The sequence below is a fragment of the Macadamia integrifolia genome, chromosome 1 (assembly GCF_013358625.1).
Source record: "Macadamia integrifolia cultivar HAES 741 chromosome 1, SCU_Mint_v3, whole genome shotgun sequence".
NCBI classification, from domain to species: domain Eukaryota; kingdom Viridiplantae; phylum Streptophyta; class Magnoliopsida; order Proteales; family Proteaceae; genus Macadamia; species Macadamia integrifolia.
In genome coordinates this window covers 8670267-8690078 of record NC_056557.1, presented here as the reverse complement: position 1 = coordinate 8690078, position 19812 = coordinate 8670267, and the positions used below count along the sequence as shown (strand labels likewise).

The 19812-nt window shown below is 41.0% G+C and overlaps 1 protein-coding gene and 1 pseudogene across 1 annotated transcript; one reads left to right on the top strand and one right to left on the bottom strand.

The window, feature by feature from the left end:
* The first annotated feature begins 2472 nt into the window (after positions 1-2472).
* On the top strand, positions 2473-2913 carry LOC122058712. Its single transcript, XM_042621405.1, has one exon. It carries the CDS (start codon positions 2473-2475, stop codon positions 2911-2913), a length of 441 nt encoding a protein of 146 aa, XP_042477339.1.
* A 4881-nt stretch (positions 2914-7794) lies between these two features.
* Positions 7795-9884, bottom strand: LOC122074386 (annotated as a pseudogene).
* Between the last annotated feature and the right edge of the window lie 9928 nt (positions 9885-19812).

Sequence of the window (19812 nt, the reverse complement as noted above, 5' to 3'; positions counted from 1 at the left end):
GTGGGAAGAGGTTCGCATCCATTACCAATCACAACAATTGGGAAGAAATTTATGGATTGTTTGTGTGAGGTGAAAATATTGCCAGGCATTAAAGTTGATGAGATATGCTGACACTACATATTTCTATATTATTGTTATTTTTATGAGACTAAACGATTATTTTTGAGTGAATCCTTGTTTAGTTGCTTCTGTTGCAAGTAATTGGTTTATTTACCATATTCAAACAATGAACCTTGGTGCCAAGGATTAGATGGTTTGGCTTCAAGATCTGCTGGACAATATACGCAAGGTGCTCCTTTTGCCAAGTGGTAAGTTTGTTTGTTGTGCCTTTTGCTACTCTTTTGCAAATAGTGATTACATGTGACCCTTTTCTTGATGCTTTTGAAACATGCTCCTTTGATATCTTTTTAGCTATCTATTTTATCCATTTGTTACTTCAAGTGTTTGGGTTATAACCTGATGCACCTTGCTACCAGTTTTCCAGTAAAACAATTTTTTTTTTTTTTTTTTTTGAAGGTTAGCAAAATATTTCATTAAAAGAGAATGAGAATATACAAACTAGAAATCACTTGGATCAGAGTTCCACCTAAAAAAAAATAGAATTACAATAATCGGTATCTGGGTCTCTGTTGATAATCTTATCTGATCTCTTGAAGAGTAAGAGATGGAGTGTTATCCCAGAAAGAAGTAACTTGAGATCTTGCTGCCCTCCTAGCTAAAATATCGGTAACAGTATTAATTTCATAATATCCATGCGAAATATTCCATGAGATGTGATCAAGGTAGCGCTTGAAATACCATCACTTCTGCAGATAACACTAGGGAATGTTCTGATTTTCGATGGAAGTAACCACGACATGCGAGTCTCACTCAATCCAGAGCTTAGATATATAGTTAGCATTCCTTGTGGTCATTCTACTTTGGCTATGAAAGAAGATGCATGAGGACTTGCAGGTTTTGCAGCTATTTCTTAGGTATCCCTTGGTACCAACATTGATTTGGAATGTAGTTGCTTACATGCTACAATGTTGTTCTTTGATAGAATAAATAAATTTATGGAGTTGATTGTTTTTGCTTTTGTGCATATGAAAAATTATCTACACACGTGCTCACACATATGAGCATTAGTACAACTTTTTGCTTTGTTGCTTGGTCTATTAGCAAAAATGTCTAAAGAATCATTCAAACTTCTGCTAAGTTGAAACAATTCCATTATGGTGAGATATGAAGAAATTATAGGACGACTTTAGAATTTCACTATGATAATCGTCAAAAGTTGATTTGATTATTGCTTTCTTTTGAATTAATTTTACGGGAAGAGGTATGCTTGCAGAGAGCCATGTAAGCTGAACAAATTTTGCAGATTCATGTACTAATTAAATGATTTATATGATAGCTACGAGATTAAGTTGGAATGTTTTTCCTTACCTTCCTTAATACAATAAATTCATGACTATATATGTCTAAGTAGTTATGTGAATTTTGGATTTATATGAAGATGCTATTTTATTTCCAAGTAAGTACTTATATATTCTTTAATGTTTGATCTATCTTCATGTTTTTCACCTTGAGTTGCTCTTGATTGTAGTAATGTTTATTTTAACTATCAATAGTCATCACAATCATCTCTTTCTCTCTCTCTCAATCAATCAATCAACATATGACCACACGTGTATGTTTGCTAGTATATATATATATATACATACTAGTAAAAATACACATGCAAATGCACGTATTGGTAGTCTCCTAGTTAAATATTTTCTTAAGACAATATTATTGGGTTAATCCATTTAAAATAAGTTCAGCAAAACTTGATGACCTGATTTTTCAAAGTTTGTATTTTCTGAAAACAAGATCAAACCTAATTATTTTGAATACAATAGAGAAAATCCACCAATTAAACAATACAATTCCCATAATAAAAAGGAGATGAGAACATGAAACACAAGAAACATATACCTCGTCTTCTTCTACGAAGGTTTTGAGAATAGCATCAATCTCACAAATAAAATCACAAAACCAAAACCAATTATAAACACAAAACCAAAGGTCAACTGAAGAACGATCAGATTTTGCATAAGCACAAAATTTAATTTTTATACTTGGAGAAAATAAATGGCTTGCACTACCAATTATATTGGACTTTCAACAACCAATGATCCATTTGAACAAAAATAAAGTTTAATTTGTCAAACGTACCCTGTGGATGTGGAATATCTGAAAGAGAAAATTACACTCCCCTCCCCTGACCTTTAGCTTAATATCATGTTCCCCACATACTTTCATATATAGCAATAACCTCCCCTATAGTTTGAAGATTTTATCAAATGACCCCAAAGTAACAGAAGTTGTTAAACTGACCTATAAAAAGATCAATTTACCTTCTAGTGCTGTATGCCTATATTCTATTCATTCTCTCTCTTTTCTTCATCATTTTCACATTTTCTTTGAAACCCCCAAAGTTTGGAAGAGATGTCGCGGATGCTGAGGTTGGTCGAGAGAATCCGAGCAGCGGCTTCAACTTCTACAAACTCCTTCACCATTAGTACTGCTCAACACAATACCAACAATCTTCCCAATAACGTAGTCACGGGACAGATCTTACCCACGTCGAGAAACGAAGACTTTGGGGTCGTCGTCGCACAGGACTACTCCAACGGCACCGCTGCTGCTTCTTCAGACTTCTTTGGAGCTCAAGTAGTATCTCCGCCGGTTTCTGACTTTACCACCGATTACTACAATTTTCCGGCCACCAATTGTACTGATGGGTTCCAATCAGGATCTGTACAAGTCAGCTATGCAGATTTCTTAACCAGTCCAACTGGGTACTTCAACAATGGATTGGATTTCCAAGCTATTGGTCAACAAAATTTATCGGTCAACCTGTTTTTTCTGCAAGGCCCATCCGGATGACTCCAGAAAAGATTGTTCCTGTGGAAAAGATTGTTATCATAGGGTTTCAATCCATCAAAATATGGAGTCTTTGCCGTGTCAATGGTTGGTTGCAATCTTAGATAACTAAAACCCCCTTTCCCTTCCCTAAATCAAAAGCAGAGGGCAGTGGCCACTCTTTCACATCATCTCCTTCTTCTCCCTCTTCACCTTTTCATCTCAGTCTCTTCTCAAGCCAATCTTAGACACATAAAAGAAGAAGAAATCAAAGAGGATAAGAGATTGCAACAGAAGAAAATACCCTGTTTACAGAGGATTCCAAATGCCAAATTGGGGCAAATGGGTATCTGAAATTAGGGAGCCTCACAAGAAATCGAGGATCTGGCTTTGCACATTCCCAACCCCTGAAATGGCTGCAAGAGCCCATGACGACATCACTGCCTTAAGCATCAAGGGAAATTGGGTGAGATTCTCAATTGGATCATTACCACGGCCAGCGAGTCTATCTCATCACGACATTCAAGCTGTAGAAGCGAAAACAGCTGCCTTGGACAAATTTGATGCTCCAACTTCATAATCCGACTCCACGAACATCTCCAGGATCGCCAAGGATTCGTTAGAGCAATGTGATCGGACATAGTCCAGGGCACGACACGAGTCTGATTCAGAGTTCAAATCGATTCTCTTTCTCGTGTTAATGAATGTTAATGAGTGGGATGAGTAGAATCGATTCCAGGCCAAAGGACAGAGCAAAGCTCTCACAGAGCAATGAGCTGCGAGGGACAATGAATATCAGAACCAATGCGATGACGACCGGCGACCGAGGAGCGACCAACGATGACCACTGAGCGAGGACCATTGAGCATCAATGAAGATTGCAGAGAGCAACGAGCGACGAAGGAGAAAACCCAATCCCTAAATCCTCTCTCCCTCTTCTTTAGTGGTTTTAGGTCGATTTACCCTTCATTCATATGAAAGGGTAACTTGGTCAGAGAATTAGCAACTTAAGTGATGGCATCATCACTTAACAGGTAAATCTAATGGAAAGGGTACGTTTGATAGAATCTTCAAGCTACAGGGGAGGTTATTTCTATATATGAAAGTACGCGGGGGAACATGATATTAAGCCAAAGGTCAGGGGAGGAGAATGTATAATTTCCTCTATCTGAAATTGAGAAATGCAGTGCCAGTGATCCAAGAACAAAGGAAGCTGAATTTGAGAAATTTTGTGCTATTGTAGTTGAAAAGAAATCTGAAACTGAGATATTCTAAGCTATTGTAGTAGAAGAGAAATCTAAAATTGAGAAATTCTGGGATATTGTAGTTGTTTTTTTTTTGTCATCTTTGTGGAATATATAAGGAAGAATAATGTATTATAGAGATAATTTAAGAGAAGTAATGGTGTTATTAATGAAGGATTCTATGCAGTAAAAATTTTTAAAATCGATGGAAGAGGATTGAGGGAAATTGTTTTTATGTAGTAAACCTCTCCATAAGTATTCACTCTCTCTCTCTCTCTCTCTCATAACTCTCTCTCTCTCTCTCAGCATATTTGTCTTTGTAAATCTTCCTTTTTTTATCCCCCATAATTAGGGAAAGAAAAATCACACCTATTGTGGGTTATTATGTCCTTATTTTTTTTTAATCATTTTTAATACTTATTAATTATAATTAATGATTATTTCCCCCTTTCTCCTCCACGTTGAGAGAGAGAGAGAGAGAGAGAGAGAGAGAGAGTGAGTGAGAGAGAGATTTAAGGAAGAGTAATAGAAAGAATTACTTCCCTTTTCTCTTCCCCGTTTAGAGAGAGAGAGAGAGAGAGAGAGAGAGAGAGAGAGAGAGAGAGAGAGAGAGAGAGAATTATTATTATTTTTTTATCTTCCATTTTGAGGGGTTTTTTGGACATTTGAAATTTTTTTTAAGTAGATGTCAATGTTTTTTTTTGTCTTTTTGAAAATGTATACCAAAGATAGGGAGTACGTACTTTTTAATAGTAGTATATATATATATATTCTAAGCATTTTAGTAACCTATATTCTATACTATATTCGCATTTGTTCATGTGAACATGGAATTTCCATCAACAACAAAAATTAAGACAAATAAACGCAATCCTATTTTAAAATTATTCATTAACAAATCAGAGACCATTACATCCTTTTTATTTCTTTTGGTGGAAAGACCATTACATCCTTACATCAATAAACCACATGATATCAAAGAAATGAGACAATCTGTTGGAAATGGTGACTTCAGAGTCTTGAAAAACTCTTTTAATCTTTTCACAGACAAAGAAATGAGAGAGCATTCTGTCCTCGTACCTCCTGGAATTACTTTCCTTCCAAATGTTTTTAGCCACAATGACTGTCCCCATGGACCAGGGTTCCTTAAGAACCATCACCCTGTGCTTTCTAATCCACCACTGAATTAGCTGAGATAAATCTTCAATATCAAGCCAAATCACACCAAAAAAGTCAAGGAACATGTTCCATACCATCATAGCAATTTTACAGTCCATGAATAGATGGTTGAAAGACTTAGCTTGCTCTTCACATAAGCTGCATTTGGAAGCCAAAGAGATTCCTTTTGTCGAAACAACATTATCAGTGGGAAGCTTTTTATGCATTAAATGCCACCCAAAAGTGGACAACCTTGGTTGCATGAGCGGCCCCCAAACCAATGAGCTCCATGGGACTTTTGGGTTACGTTTTCGTATCTCATCCCACGCCGAAAAGGAAGAGAAGATGCCCGAGGGGTTACAACTCCAAACACATCTATCTTTCAAGTTAGAGAACGGCAAGCTAATGGAAAGCACAACATCAAAATAGTGATGAAGAAGAGGGGATCGGACATGAAGATAATTCCTTTGAAAATTGTGGATGACATCAACCACCTTCAGAGAAGAGTTTTTTAAGAACTCAGAATCTAAGCCACATGACTCTGCAATAGAGTTATCTCCTATCCAGATGTCAGCCTGGGGACTAATATCATGCCCATTAGCTACGATCCAATGTTCTTTGTTTGAAACAAAATTCCAAACTTTGCGAAAGCAGGCCATAAAGAATTTCCATTGTTTTGACACTTCTACTTGGCCCTCTTTTTTTTTTTTCACTAAAGATTAAGAGATTTTATTAAAATGAAGAAAAAAGAAAAGTACAAATCACTGGGAAAAAAAATAGATTAAAAAACCCCACCTTTGGGGTGGCCATCTTTTCTTCTTGTTATCTACATGCAACGATTTGACATCATTATCGATTAATGTAATAGTGTGAATTTACAAACTATAAGTTAAAAACTAAAGAGTTATACTTCTTGAAGAAGATGCCTTCATGATACTAGTACCCTTGTAGGTATCAATAAATACATAATCTTTTTTTTCTAATATCCCTGATGTAAGGTAGCTCGGCTAAGCTTTGAAACCTGAAAAACCTCAATTGATCTCTGTGTTCTTAGGCTGACTATGAGCTTTAGTTTGTAAGGTCCTATAGGCCTTCAAGCTGACAGCAATCCACACTCAATCACAAAGTTAAAACAAAGAGAAAAAAGAACAAGATGAGATAGATGTGGGTGAAATGGACTTTCTACGAGTACAAAATGTATTTTGTTAATACACAACAAAACAAGTAACCAAAAGGGGGAAGATCAACCAAGGTGTTTTACCTGAAACTATTAAACAACATAAAAGTGAAAAAAAAAACAACCGATGACATTCTCATAGGGCCAAAAAATCCAACCAAAACTTGACCACCAAAATTAACATTATCCAGCACCCTCTGCATGCTTTCAACCTTATGCTCTTAAAGGATGGAAAATGGTAGTACATTACAGTTTTTTACGAACAAAAAGGAAAAGAACCAATAGAGTTTCTATCTTCTGTTTTCTAGCTTTATCACGACTCATCAAAATCAACCTTGAACACAAATTGCCACTATGAGAACATAAGCCAAGAAGATCAGACATTGTTCTTAGCTCATCTAAAATCCAAATTAACACCCCCTCTGCCCTTTAGTAACAAACAAATGAAAAAAAAGAGACAATCCAATGGTGTTTCCCTAGAAAGACAAAAAGGAATTCCCCAAATTCATCCAATCAAGGTCATTAAAATTTGAAATGTTGAACTATAAGAAGGGTTGTGAAGAATGACCATAACTTGGTAACCTGGTAGATCAGACAACCACTTGAAGTGGTAAGGCTCCAACCACTTCAGGTGTTTTTTCTTCCTGCTCTACTTGGGAGGACATTCAGGTAAGAAATCCTAAAGTTCCCTAGAAATCCACAATTTGGTTTAAAAAAATTATTGCCCCATCATTTAACTTTTGGAGGGAGAATAGCCCATGGGAAACTTCCAAACAGATGACTTGATGACAAATTGTGTGGAGATGCTAGTGAATCATTACACCATATTTTTCTCAGTTGTTGCTTTTCTTGTCAAGTGTCGAAGGCTTTCTTAGACTGTTTTGTTTTTTCTTGGACCAACCATGCATCCATTGATATTTTCTTGATTTGGTAAAATCGAAAAATAAAGATGACCAACACCAAAGAGCATTCGATGGTGGGAGCCGTTATTGTTTCTTATTTTCTATGTTGGGAGAGAAATAAAAGGCGGTATGAAGGGAACTACAGGTCAATACTTCTGATTTTCGAGATGATTGAGGTGATCAGATCTTTGAAGCTTAATATGCAGGGGCGGTGAGGTTTGTGAAGTATGTGATGTGCTGGAGGATGAACTTACCAATCATGCATAGTATTAATAAGCCTATATATATTCTATAATATATTCACATTTGTTCATGTGAACATAGAATTTCCATCAACAGCAACAATTAAGACATATATACGCAATCTTATTTTAAAATTATTCATTAACAAACCAGAGACCATTACATCCTTTTTATTGACAGATGAAACACATTTTTAAGAGCGAAGAAGGAACGTTTTCTCAAGCCCTAAATGGTTGAAGGGCAAAGGAATTCATTCCTGGGAATGGCCACGACAGAGAGACTGTTCTTCATTTCACAGGAGAGCTTTAAAACCTCAGAGAGGTCAACAGGGTTTTTCGGGTCTGCAACCCACTTGAAATTCTGGATTAACTTGGCCACCCAAAGGCTCACGGTCACCATCCCAAGGTTCTTCCCTGGACAGACCCGACGACCCGCTCCAAATGGAGCCAGCCTGAGGTCATTGCCCTTTACGTCCACATTCTGTTCTATGAACCTCTCTGGTTTGAAAGCCAATGGTGCCTCCCAAACCTTTGGGTCGTGAGTTATTGCCCACATATTAACCATTGCTGTGGTGTGTGCAGGAATGATCATGTCATTGCTCGGTTGAACGTCTTCAGTGGATAGCCGTGCCCAGGATAGAAGTGGCCCAGGTGGGTGGATTCTAAGAGTTTCCTTGATCACTGATTGGAGATATGGAAGGTTGGCCACGTCCCCATCAGTTACGCCCTTCTGGCCGACAACATTGTCCATCTCTTCTCGAAGCTTCGTTTGGACTTCCTGGTTTAACACTAGCTCGGCCATGGTCCATTCTGTCAGTAGCGCCGTAGTGTCAGTTCCTCGGAATATCATCTCCTGTAATAGGAAGAAGTAATAGATGTAACCCGATGTAAAGACTTATAGATACTTAAATAAGGTATAAAATACAAACCCATAAGACGGCAATCATGTCATCCTCTTCGAGCTTTTCGTCACCATCAAGAGAAAGGAGGACATCAACAAAATCTGCATTGTTGGAAGGCTTATCAGATCCTCGGATTCGGTGTTCTTCAATAATTCCACGAACAAATTTCCTGACATGAGGAACAAGAGCAACGCATCGTTGTTTGATATGGAAGGGATCATAGAAGAAGCTTAGGGCCCGTTTGATAACGTTTCAAGAAACGCGTTTCTGCCGTTTCTGTTTCCAGAAACAGCAGAAACAGAGTAAAAAGCGTTTGATAAAACTGTTTCGTTTAACTTATTTTCAGAAATAGAAATAGAAATTTTTACTTATTTATGGTTCAAGAAACGACCTAAGCGAAACAAGTTCAACTTGTTTCGCCGTTTCTAGAAACGACTTGTGGCCATTTTTTCATTGGTTACTATCGACTTCTAAAAACATGGCTTATCAAACACCTTCAATTCCATTTCTGTTTCTAGAAACGGAAATTTATGTTTCTGTCGTTTCTTGAAACAGAAACGACAGAAACGTTATCAAACGGGCCCTTAGCCATGGAAGATAATCAGACCAGTTGAAGGCACCAAGAAGCACAAAACCTTCCTTCACCATCTCACGAAGCTCATTCAACTCTTGGCTTTCCCGACCCACTTCGTATCTCTTCCCAAAAACAATACCCATGATATTATTAAGTGAAGCTGCTTGAAGGTGCTTTCTGAGCACCACAGCCCCATGTTGGGATTGTTCGGACATGATGCCAACCATCATGGCAGCGCAGTCTAGCTGACGACCAGCTTCATGGGCTGCGATGAGCTTGGGTGCGAAGAGGTAAGAGGAAGCAATCCTCCTGAGGAGCCTCCAGTAAGTACCGTTTGGAGCGAACCCTATAGCTCGGGTAAACATGAGCATTCTAGCGGATTGTTTGATTGGACGGTCAGCGAAATGGGAGGAGGTAAGGAGCTTTTTGGCTATTTGTGGGTCGGAAGAGACAACCACAGGGGTTGCGCCAAGACTAAAAGCCATGACCTTGGTAGCACCAAGGTTCGAGGCCATGGAGGCCAGGGTTCGATGGGCTAAGCCACGGCTTAAGTTGAATAAGCTACCAAACACGGGAGACCTCTAGGACCGGGAATAGAAACTAGTCCCCTTTGGTTATGGCCGTGCCTCCAAGCTCGGCCACCAGGGGTCAAAGCCCATGTAAGGAAAGCAAGGGAAACGAAAGTTACAAGGATAGAAAACAAAACCCATGGATCCGTTGGGTTAGTGATCCCTAAAACTGCAGGGAGGGTAAAGACCCACCAGCTTGAATCCTTAGAAAACAAACCCAACTCCATAGTCTATGAGAGAAAGAGAGAAAGTGATGATTTGTGAAGTGAGGGGAGGAGGGGTTCAAATAGGGGAGTAGAGGAGGAGAATCGCGAGGAGGAGCAGAGGAGGTTATATGTTAATTTGTGCGACCAATTAGTAGTTGAGCTGGATTTACGTTTCTTTTTCTGGATTTTGAGCTGGTAAGACAGGAACGGGAAAGTGAGCTGGAGACTGGACTGGTTAAGATGCATCGCGCGTTAAGATGCTATGATTTCTTAACAAAAATATAAGATACTTCCATGAGATAGCACAAATAAGCCACCACAGCTGAGAGAAAGCGGAGATAGAAAGAGGCGTTACACAGCTCAGAGTGAGGAGAGAGACGGGGGATGCCACACAGCTCTGAGAGACAGAGATAGAAAGAGGTGTTACGCAGCTCAAAGAGACAGAAAAAGACAGAGGCATTACGCAGCTCATATAGAGAGAGTATCAGAATTGGTATTTCATTAATTTGAATGATCTCAATAGAGACAATATATAGAGTACACAGGAATGCCCTAGTCGATCCTTACAAACTAGGACAGGATTTCAGAAGAATACAATTGATTTGGTATTATCACATGTGATAATACTTCGTCTCCTAGAAGATATGGACCTACTAGAGTCCTAAAGAGAGCGCACTAGAATATCTGGTTTCCAGGTATAGAAAGAGGCTGCTATCTTGGTCAATACACCCCCTCAAGGTGGGGGACCAGCTCAATGGACCTTTAGCTTGTCTGAGAAATTGAAAAAGAGCCGTAGAGAGATGCTTGGTAAGAGCATCTGCAATCTAATCTATGGTGGAGATGAACTGAACTGATAATTTGTTGGTGGCCACATACTCACGAACAAAATGGTAGTTTATCTCAATATGCTTTGTATGAGCATGAAGGACAGGATTGGCAGACAAATATGTAGCGCCAATATTGTCACACCACAGGATAGGAGGGCCCTTCAATGGAAAACCCAGGTCAAGGAAGAGTACTTCAAGCTAGATCAACTCAGCTGACGCATCAGCCAAGGCCTTGTATTTAGACTTTGTTGAAGACCGGGCAACGGTCTTTTGCTTAAGAGAATGTTAGGAGATCAGACTTGGACCAAGAAAAATTGTATAGGCACCAGTGGAGAGTCAGTCTGAGTTGTTTCCTACCTAGTTAGCATCAGAGAATGCTTGTAGGAAACGACTGGAAGAGTGTGTGATAAGCAAGCCATGATTCAAAGCGTGCTTCAAATAGTGCAAGATGCGTTTCACTGTTGTCCAGTCAAAGTCCTTGGGCGAGTGCATATACTAACAGACTCTGTTGATGGCGAAGGCAACATCAGGGCGAGTGGGAGTGACATAATGGAGCACTCCAACAATGGACCGATAGTGTGTGGGGTACTATAGATATGTATGGTAGTTTTAGCTATAATTGCTTTTGAGCCAAAAAAGGATATACAACAATTCAGACTTGATTCAGGAACATAACTTGGTCTCTCCACTTGCCAAGTCAACTTGGATGTAATCTCATCATATTTTGGGACATACTCCTGCCACTTACAAGATTAAAAGAAAATTAGGAAACTTGAGTGTGTATAAATTAACAAGCAAATGAATTGGAGAATGAAGGAATAACCACAGACCACTTGAAACTAATGAAAAAATAGAAAGTACTTGTGATAAGTTCAATACCTAATACACTATCGAACAGGCTGTTGTGTAGTTCTATATTCAAAGGCAAAGGTTATGCTTTGGTTAGCCAATGGATTAGTAGAAGCATGAGCACAGCCCAAGTGTTGCTTTTTGAAAGAAAGACATCACAAAGAGTTTACTTTAGTGATTTGCAGAGCAAGAAATACAATCCAGACAATAAAAAAGGCTAAGTTCTTTCCAGTAGACATTCTCAAGAATAAAGGCTTGCAATGGTTAAAGAAGTTAGTTTAGAATGCTCTAGGCTCAACAATGGAGTACAAGATTTCATTCATTTGCTACTTAGTAATAAATCAGACATCATAATCAATTTTCTAACAGATATCAGGGAAAAGGTTTAAAATTTCAACAAGGTAAATAACAAGCTCGAACACCATAAACTGGAATATAAAACTACTTTTGATTTCTTGTTCTCTCCATTAGTTTCAAGTCGTTTTACAAGGATGGTGATAAGTGTTATTTTGTTATTTCACATAACCATTCTTGTCCCCTCGAAGTTATTCAAACCATTATCATCAAATTACCTCTGTGACTCCTCCATTGAATTACCCTACTCAGCTAGAGCTAGAAACAACTATCTGATCATACAACAATGTAACAATTCAAACTTTAAGATAAGAATCACAATTTTTGATAAGAAGAAGACCACCAAAAATTGAAAACTTAAAAGTCACAATAAAAGAAGAAAATATAGGCTTCCTTCTACCTCTGCGCAAGAGCAGGGTTTAAAAAAATAAAGAACCAAAGATGAGAGGAAGTAGAAAGAGAATAAAAGAGAGGAGTCATACCTGCATTCAGAACCAGAGCGGAGGCGGAGGCGGAGGCGGAGGCAGAGGAGCTCTCTCTTCCCTCTACTCAATAGCAAAGTTTTGCTACCAAAAAAAATTCAGGAACTGAAGTTGAGAAGAAGATGGAAGAGAGTAGAAGAACAGAAGTAGAAAGTAGAGAAGAAATCGAAGAGCATACCTGTGTGTTCAGAATAGGGAACTGAGGTGCCTTTCATGGGGTTGCCTTCTCTCTATGCGCAAAGGGAAGAAAAGGAAGAAAGGGGCAATATTATATGAGAAAGAATTGAAAGGAATTTACAACCCAACATATCTTAAATTATAATTTATAATAGTAAGAAAAATATATCTTAAATTAAGAGTCAAATGGGAGATTAATTACCCACTTAAGGGTGAAAATTTTCTTAAGAAATTGACATCTAGTACTCCAAGTTCTTGACAAACAGCCCTTATAGATTAACTTTATGGTTCTAGAGTCATTTCTTTCCAGTCTAGTCTAGGAAAGGTTGTGCTCGACAATAAGAACAACAAAAAAGAAGGGGGGGGGGGGCTTGTCAATCAAAGCTTCTTGTACATATCTTTCTAGGCATGACAGTCCTGGGAATAACCCTAGAAAAGAACCCATCAACCATATTGAAGCATCAAACCTAGTGTACCACATACAGTATCATAATACTTTTCATGCAAATGAAGATTTCAGTAGAAAGAGGTTTTAAAAAGTATATACTTCAGTGTGGAATAAAAGATACTTTCCATTTGCTTTCCCCAAAAGAGAGCTGTCATAAATCCTACAAAAAGAATGGGGTAGAAGACTTTTTAATAGAAAGATTGATAAAACTGAAAGTAAATGTATCCAATTCCTAAAAACAACATAAATTAGTAAATAACATAGATATCTTATGTTGTAAGCGTCGATCATCTCTACTACTTGGTTGGGAAAAACAAAGAGGCAAATTTTCTTAAGGCTATGCTACTGAACAAATAAATGATACTTCAGTTAACTTACTCTAAGATCGTTCACAAGATCTGACAAAGAAGAGGCTGCGTTGCCAAGCAAGGCCAAATATACTTCAACTTGCAAGTAAAATAACAAGAGTTTTTTTTTAAAAGAACTTATAAGCATAATTCTTCATCTTACTTGTTCCGATGTCCAGTCAAGCTCAATATACAGAGATTACAATAATATGTTAAAAGCAATCTTGCCTCTAAAAGTTATGAAATGTGAGACAATGTAGTTTCCACCACACAAATAACTTGGCATAAAAAGTAAAATATAAGTTCATTTTTGCTTGGTAGCAATAAACTAATAGTTCATCATCAAAATTTTGTGATGTAAAAAGATATAGTTCCCACCATATTCTTGACCTCTATAAAATTTGTAGAATTAAAAAAAAAAAAAAAAACCTAAAGATATCAAATCTCATAAAATATGGAAAATATATCCTAAGACCAACAACAATAGCAAAATTGGGTATAAGTATTTCATATTATACTGCAATAGCAAAATATTAGACATTAAAGACCAACAACAAAAACCCCAATACACTAATCACATTAAATGTTGGATTATAAATTACTTAATGTGATAAAACCATACCTGAATATGGTTCCAAAGTTGTGCCTTATAGTGTCACACCCTGTTCACATAGAACCGGACCAGTGACCGGATTCCCTTCGGGTAACCCAAAACCACTAGGATCATCTGATATAGTAACTACAACCCCGCAAGCCACAAGTAACATGAAATAAAGTAATGAAATTCAGCGGAAAGTCTTGTCGTATATAAATACCTGTAAATCCCCATATACTCTTGATATCCAAATTGTTTAATATAGTATATTTACATGTGGGCCTGTAGGCATGATATTTACACAAGAAATAACAATTTAACTATCGTAAGTACAAAAAAGGTGTATACCAAAAGAATAAAAAAGGAGAACTGTAATTCGAGTCTGCTGCTATTGCCCCGTAACATAATTCTCGCACGGGCAACAGTCACTGTGGTCGAATCCTTCTGGGACCCACCAATCCCCCACTGGGTTTCGTCAATGGGACCCAACATGGGTTCCTTTACCGAGTAGCCTGCACAATCATCTGAAAAAAAGTATGTACATGAGGGGTGAGCTCACTAGCTCAGTAAATGGAAAGAAAGACGTACACAAGCAATTACAATTCAAATGATACTTGATGTGGTAAAAATTGACCAGCCGATCTTCTTTGCAACTCCTAATGCTCTAGTCGATCTGCACAGAAGAAAAGATAGGGGAGAGCTGGGCTGATCGATGGGGGACTCTCCGATGCCTAAGTCAGATCTTTCCACAATAGTTTGCTCAAGAGAGTTTTCAATCAAAAAAAGTGTTCGATCCCCCGTGAGGGAGGCTTACCTTGATATTTATAGGTTACTGATGGAGAGAGAAGGAAAGACCTTTGTGGAGAGTCCTTTTCGGCATGGAGTCCTTGAGGAGAATGGTTCTATGATTCCAAAAATATTATGGATTCCAGGGCATGTTTCGAGAATATTCTTCTCTTACCCTGAAGACACAAGCCATGAGAAGGTTGGACACTTTGGGCAATATGAGTGGATTGAGTCTTGCCCCTATAATTAGGGTCACATCCCTTGAATGTAGGGGTCGACATATGCATGTTTCTAGGTGCCTTATTTGATTGTGCCAAGCAGAGGTGACGAGTCAGCCCGCTGGGAGATCGAGGTGGCAGGGCAGCCTGATAGGAGACCTAGGTGGCAAGTCATCCAGACGGGAGACCGAGGTGGCAGGTCGACTATCTGTACTGGTGTAAACATGCTTCAACCCTGTTGAGGATGGGGACATATTTGGCGTCATCACCAGCCCCCCGCTCTAGCAATTCGGATCAGACTATTAGAGCTTTAATTCGACCTTATAAGTGTGTGTTGCTCGTTTGGCACGAAACTCATTGCGTCTGTCGCATGGCACCCCATCGTTAATTCTCCTCGGGCAAGCAAAGAGGCTGCTCTAGGTAACTGTTGATTTCTGCCAGATCCAGCCGTTCAATCTCCGCCAAAGTTTCTTATAAATGGAGCACTCTTCTACCTAGAAAACCGCGTTTGTTCGAGAGATCAAGTTAGTTCAGCTCGCTCATAGCTTCGGCGTGGTCATCTTTAGAGTCACAGATCAGCTTTGCTTTGTGACTTTAACCTGTTCTTCAACCAGTAAGTAGCTCCCATACCATGGTCCTGACTTGTTCTACTTCTGCTCATCCTTCTATTCTTCCTAGGGTCAAACCAGGTGATCCCAACATGGCATCTGACCATGATTCGGACTCTATCCACCAAACTCCTCTCACGTCGTAAAGCCTGGGGACGAGCACCCGGAGTGCCTCATCCCCGATGATTCATCCTCTAACAGTAATACTTCAAGTGGCTTGGGCTATGACAGCAGCTCAGGTATTGAGTTTGTATCTTAGATACTAAGTTTGTTGAGGTGGTCTCACCAGTGACAGCCTTGAATAGGGTTAATCTTGGCTCGGGGCCCCAGCTCAACCCCCCAGTGCTGCGGCAAAGGGTACTTCGATGGCTAGGCCATCTAGTGCTGGAGGCTCAAAAGGAGGCCCAGCAGAGTCTGAGGGGGAAGGCTTGGCCACTTCCTCTGGTGGAAAAAAGACTGCTATCAACACATAGAGTATACTCACGGCCAAGGTCCTAGACCTGATCCAGGGTCGGTATGATATCCCCGAGGATGTGGTGATGCACGTCCTTGATGACGACGAGCATGTAGATGCTTTTGGGAACAAGGTGGCCCTCTATGATGTTGTCTTTCAGAATAGACTCAGGATTTCGATGCCCGAACTAGTCAGCTTGGCTTTGGAGTACTGGGGCCTCACCTTGAGCCAAATTACCCCAAACTCCTGGTGCATTCTTCTTGGCTTTGAGGTGTTCGTCTCAAAGCTGGGCCTAACTGCAACATTGGCGGTCTTTCGGAAGCTATTCTTGGTGAAGAGGCACACCTTGGGGTGGTACTACTTTACCAAGAGGGACAGGGATGGTCCCTACAGTAAGGTAAAGGTGTTTACCAATATGCCTTCCTCGGTGAAGAAATGGAAGGAAAGGTACTTCTGCGTGGCAATGGAGGGGAATCCTTTTAAGGGCAGTTGGACAAAGCCCACTTTGTCAACACTGAATTGAGCTCTAAAGTTATCTATGGCCGATCTCCAAACTTATCAAATATGTTTGGGTGGGGAGGCCCTGGACATCCGGATGTTGCAAGACCAGGACTTCCTCCGAGAGTGGGAGCTGAGTGAGATCCCTGGTGAGGGTCCAATCGAGTTTGGTCACATTATCTACTTAGCACGATCTTTGTGCTAACTTAGCTTGTCTTGTCTCTGTTTTGCAGTGGTGAACATGAAGGTAGACAACAAGGTACTTGTCGCGGCGGTGGCGAAGGCTAGGAAGAAGGAGGTGGCTGAGTAGGCCATTAAGAAGAGTGCAGACAAGGGCAAGTCCATCCCGAGCCATGGCGCTGGCAAAAAGTCAATTTTGCCTACTGATGTAGGTTATAAGTCCTCACCAATCATCATAGAGGGCAAGTCTGGGGTGGAGCACGTCAAGTATACTCCTCGGCACGAAGCTCAAGGCTCATCCAGGGGGCCAGAGGATCCTTCTAGAGATAAGGCCCAAGGGCAGACTGGCACGCCAGGCTAAGCTATCACTGGCCAGGAGCGTCAAAAGAGAAAGCACTCACCTGATGAGGGAGCACAACCTAGCAACCCACCCAAGGCTGCTTAGACGCGGGATAGGACTCCGTCGACGTGGGAGGACCTAATAGAGAATGGCACCTTGCTGGACCCTAACAATGCTCGGGTCTGGTGCTGTCAGAGCTATCCCAGGAGGGACATTACTCATGCCAAGGAGATTTTCAACATCAATTTTACGGACCTGATGTACACGCTTATTGGCGACGTGAGTTTCCACTGCCTTTATCTTGCATTTCCTGAGTTTTGGGTGTTTCTAACTGCTATATTGGGTCTTCGTAGGGCTTTTATTTCTTGGTTAAGGCTACTTAGTGGTTTAAGAACATGGTCGTCTCCTGTTCGAAGGCGGAGGCTGAGGTGAAGTGCCTCCAGGGGGGAGCTGCACATAAGTGTGGGCCAGTTGGAGGCTGAGAAGAAGAAGGCCCGATCTGAGGGGCTTCGCACTGATGATACCGAGTTGAGGGCTGGCGAGCTGGAGCACGAGGTTGTTAAGTAGCTCAGAGCCAATAGTGACCTGATTAAGGAGAAGGATGCCCTCCAGAGCGAGCTGGCTGAGGCTCAGGATGCTGGTAAGAGGAAAGAGGTAGAGCACGCAACTCAGATTTATGACATGAAAAGGTCACATCGGGTAGAGCTGGAGGCCAATGATGAAGCTGCTATTGAGAGATAGCTGAACTGTGAAGCTGGTCAGAAGTGGCCGATTGACGTCTAAATTGCTTCCTTCAATGCCATCTCGGACAATGCCATCCAGTTCATCCTATGAAAGATGCCAGGCTATAATCTAACGGATTATAAGCAACGTGCTCTCACCCCCACTCCTTCAATGTAGCTCAGTGGCCAGGCCGACGTTAGTGAGGAGGTGACCCAAGCCGACCCTAAGGACTCCTCAACCAAGTGAAGAGCCAAGCATATGGACCAGCCCCCCAAGCCCTGTAATTTTGTTGCTATTTTCCTCTCTTTTTTCTCTCTTGTTTCTTTTTCTTTTTTATGTAAATGTCTCCTTTGGGAGTGATGTACTTTGAGGGTTTTTACCTCTCTTTTATGAATGAAAAGTATTTTCTCTGATGTCTTTGCTTCTCAGAAATTTTGTACTTCCCTATTTTCTTGTACTTTAAGTGCGGCAACAAATGAGTGTTTTTTTCAAAGAATAATGATTCACCTAGCCGTCGGATTGTGGCTCCATTATCTGGCTGACATCGGAAGTGTCATGCATAGGCTTGTCCATAGTAGTGCCAAGTTAGGGCTCAATCTCAGTGCATTAGGTGTTTTTGAAGTGTCAAACATGGGTTTGGCCTTGGTAGCATTGAGCTAGGGCTCGGTCTTAGTGCCCCTAAGTTGGGGCTCGATTTTGGTGGCTGTCGAGCTCAGGCTCAGTCTTGGTGGGTGCCGAGCTCGGGCTCTATCTTAGCAGGTGTTGATCTGGGGCTCAGTCTTAGAGGTTGCCGAGCTAGGGCTCGCTCTTGGATCCTTAGATGCTAAGGTCTTTCGAAGTTCCAAACCTGGGTTTGGTCTTGGTATCACCGAGCTGGGGCTTTGTCTTAGAGGATGCCAAGTTGAATCTTAGTAGGTTTCGAGCTGTGGCGTGGTCTTACAGGATGCCGAGCTGGGTCTCGGTCTTGGTGCCTTAGATGTTAAGGTCATTCGAAGTGCCAAACTTGGGTTAAGTCTTGGTAGCGCCGAGCTGGGGTTCGGTTTTAGTGGATGCCAAGTTAGGGCTTGGTCTTAGCAGGTGCTGAGCTGGGGGCTCAGTCTTGGCACCTTAGATGCTAAGGTCTTTCGAAGTGCCAAACCTGGGTTTGGTCTTGGTAGCGCCGAGCTAGGGCTCGATCTTAGAGGATGCCAAGCTGGGGCTAGTCTTAACAGGTGCCGAGCTTTGGCACGGTCTTACAGGATTTTGAGCTAGGTCTCAGTCTTGGTGCCTTAGATGCTAAGGTCATTCGAAGTGCCAAACCTGGGTTTAGTCTTGGTAGCACCGAGCTGGGGCTCGATCTTAGTGGACGCCGAGCTAAGGCTCAGTCTTAGCAGGTGTTGAGTTAGGGCTCAATCTTAGAGGATGCCGAGCTAGGGCTCGATCTTGGCACCTTAGATGCTAAGGTCTTTTGAAGTGCCAAACCTGGGTTTAGTTTTGGTAGTGCCGATCTAGGGCTAGGTCTTGGCGCCTTAGATGCTAAGGTCTTTCGAAGTGCCAAACCTAGGTTTGGTCGTGGTAGCACCAAGCTGGGGCTTAGCCTTAGAGGATGCTAAGCTAGGTCTCGGTCTTGGCGCTTTAGATGCTAAGGTCTTTTGAAGTGCCAAACCTGGGTTTAGTCTTGGTAGCACTGAGCTGGGGCTCGATCTTAGTGGACGTCGAGTTGGGGCTCGGTCTTGGCAAGTGTTGAGTTGGGGCTTAATCTTAATAGGTGCCAAGCTGGGGCTCGATCTTAGAGGATGCCAAGCTGTGGCTCAATCTTGGTGCCTTAGATGCTAAGGTCTTTGGAAGTGCCAAACCTAGGTTTGGTCCTGGTAGCACCGAGCTGGGGTCAGTCTTAGAGGATGTCGAGTTGGGTCTCGATCTTAGTAGGTGCTGAGTTGGGGCACGGTCTTAGCGCCTTAGATGCTAAAGTCTTTCAAAGTGCCACACCTGGGTTTAGTCTTAGTAGTGCCAAGCTAGGGCTCGACCTTAGAGGATGTCGAGCTAGGTCTCGGTCTTGGCACCTTAGGTGCTAAGGTCTTTCG

Coding starts and splice junctions, on each gene's coding strand:
- LOC122058712 (XM_042621405.1), top strand. CDS start 2,473: ATGTCGCGGATGCTGAGGTTGGTCGAGAGAATCCGAGCAGCGGCTTCA.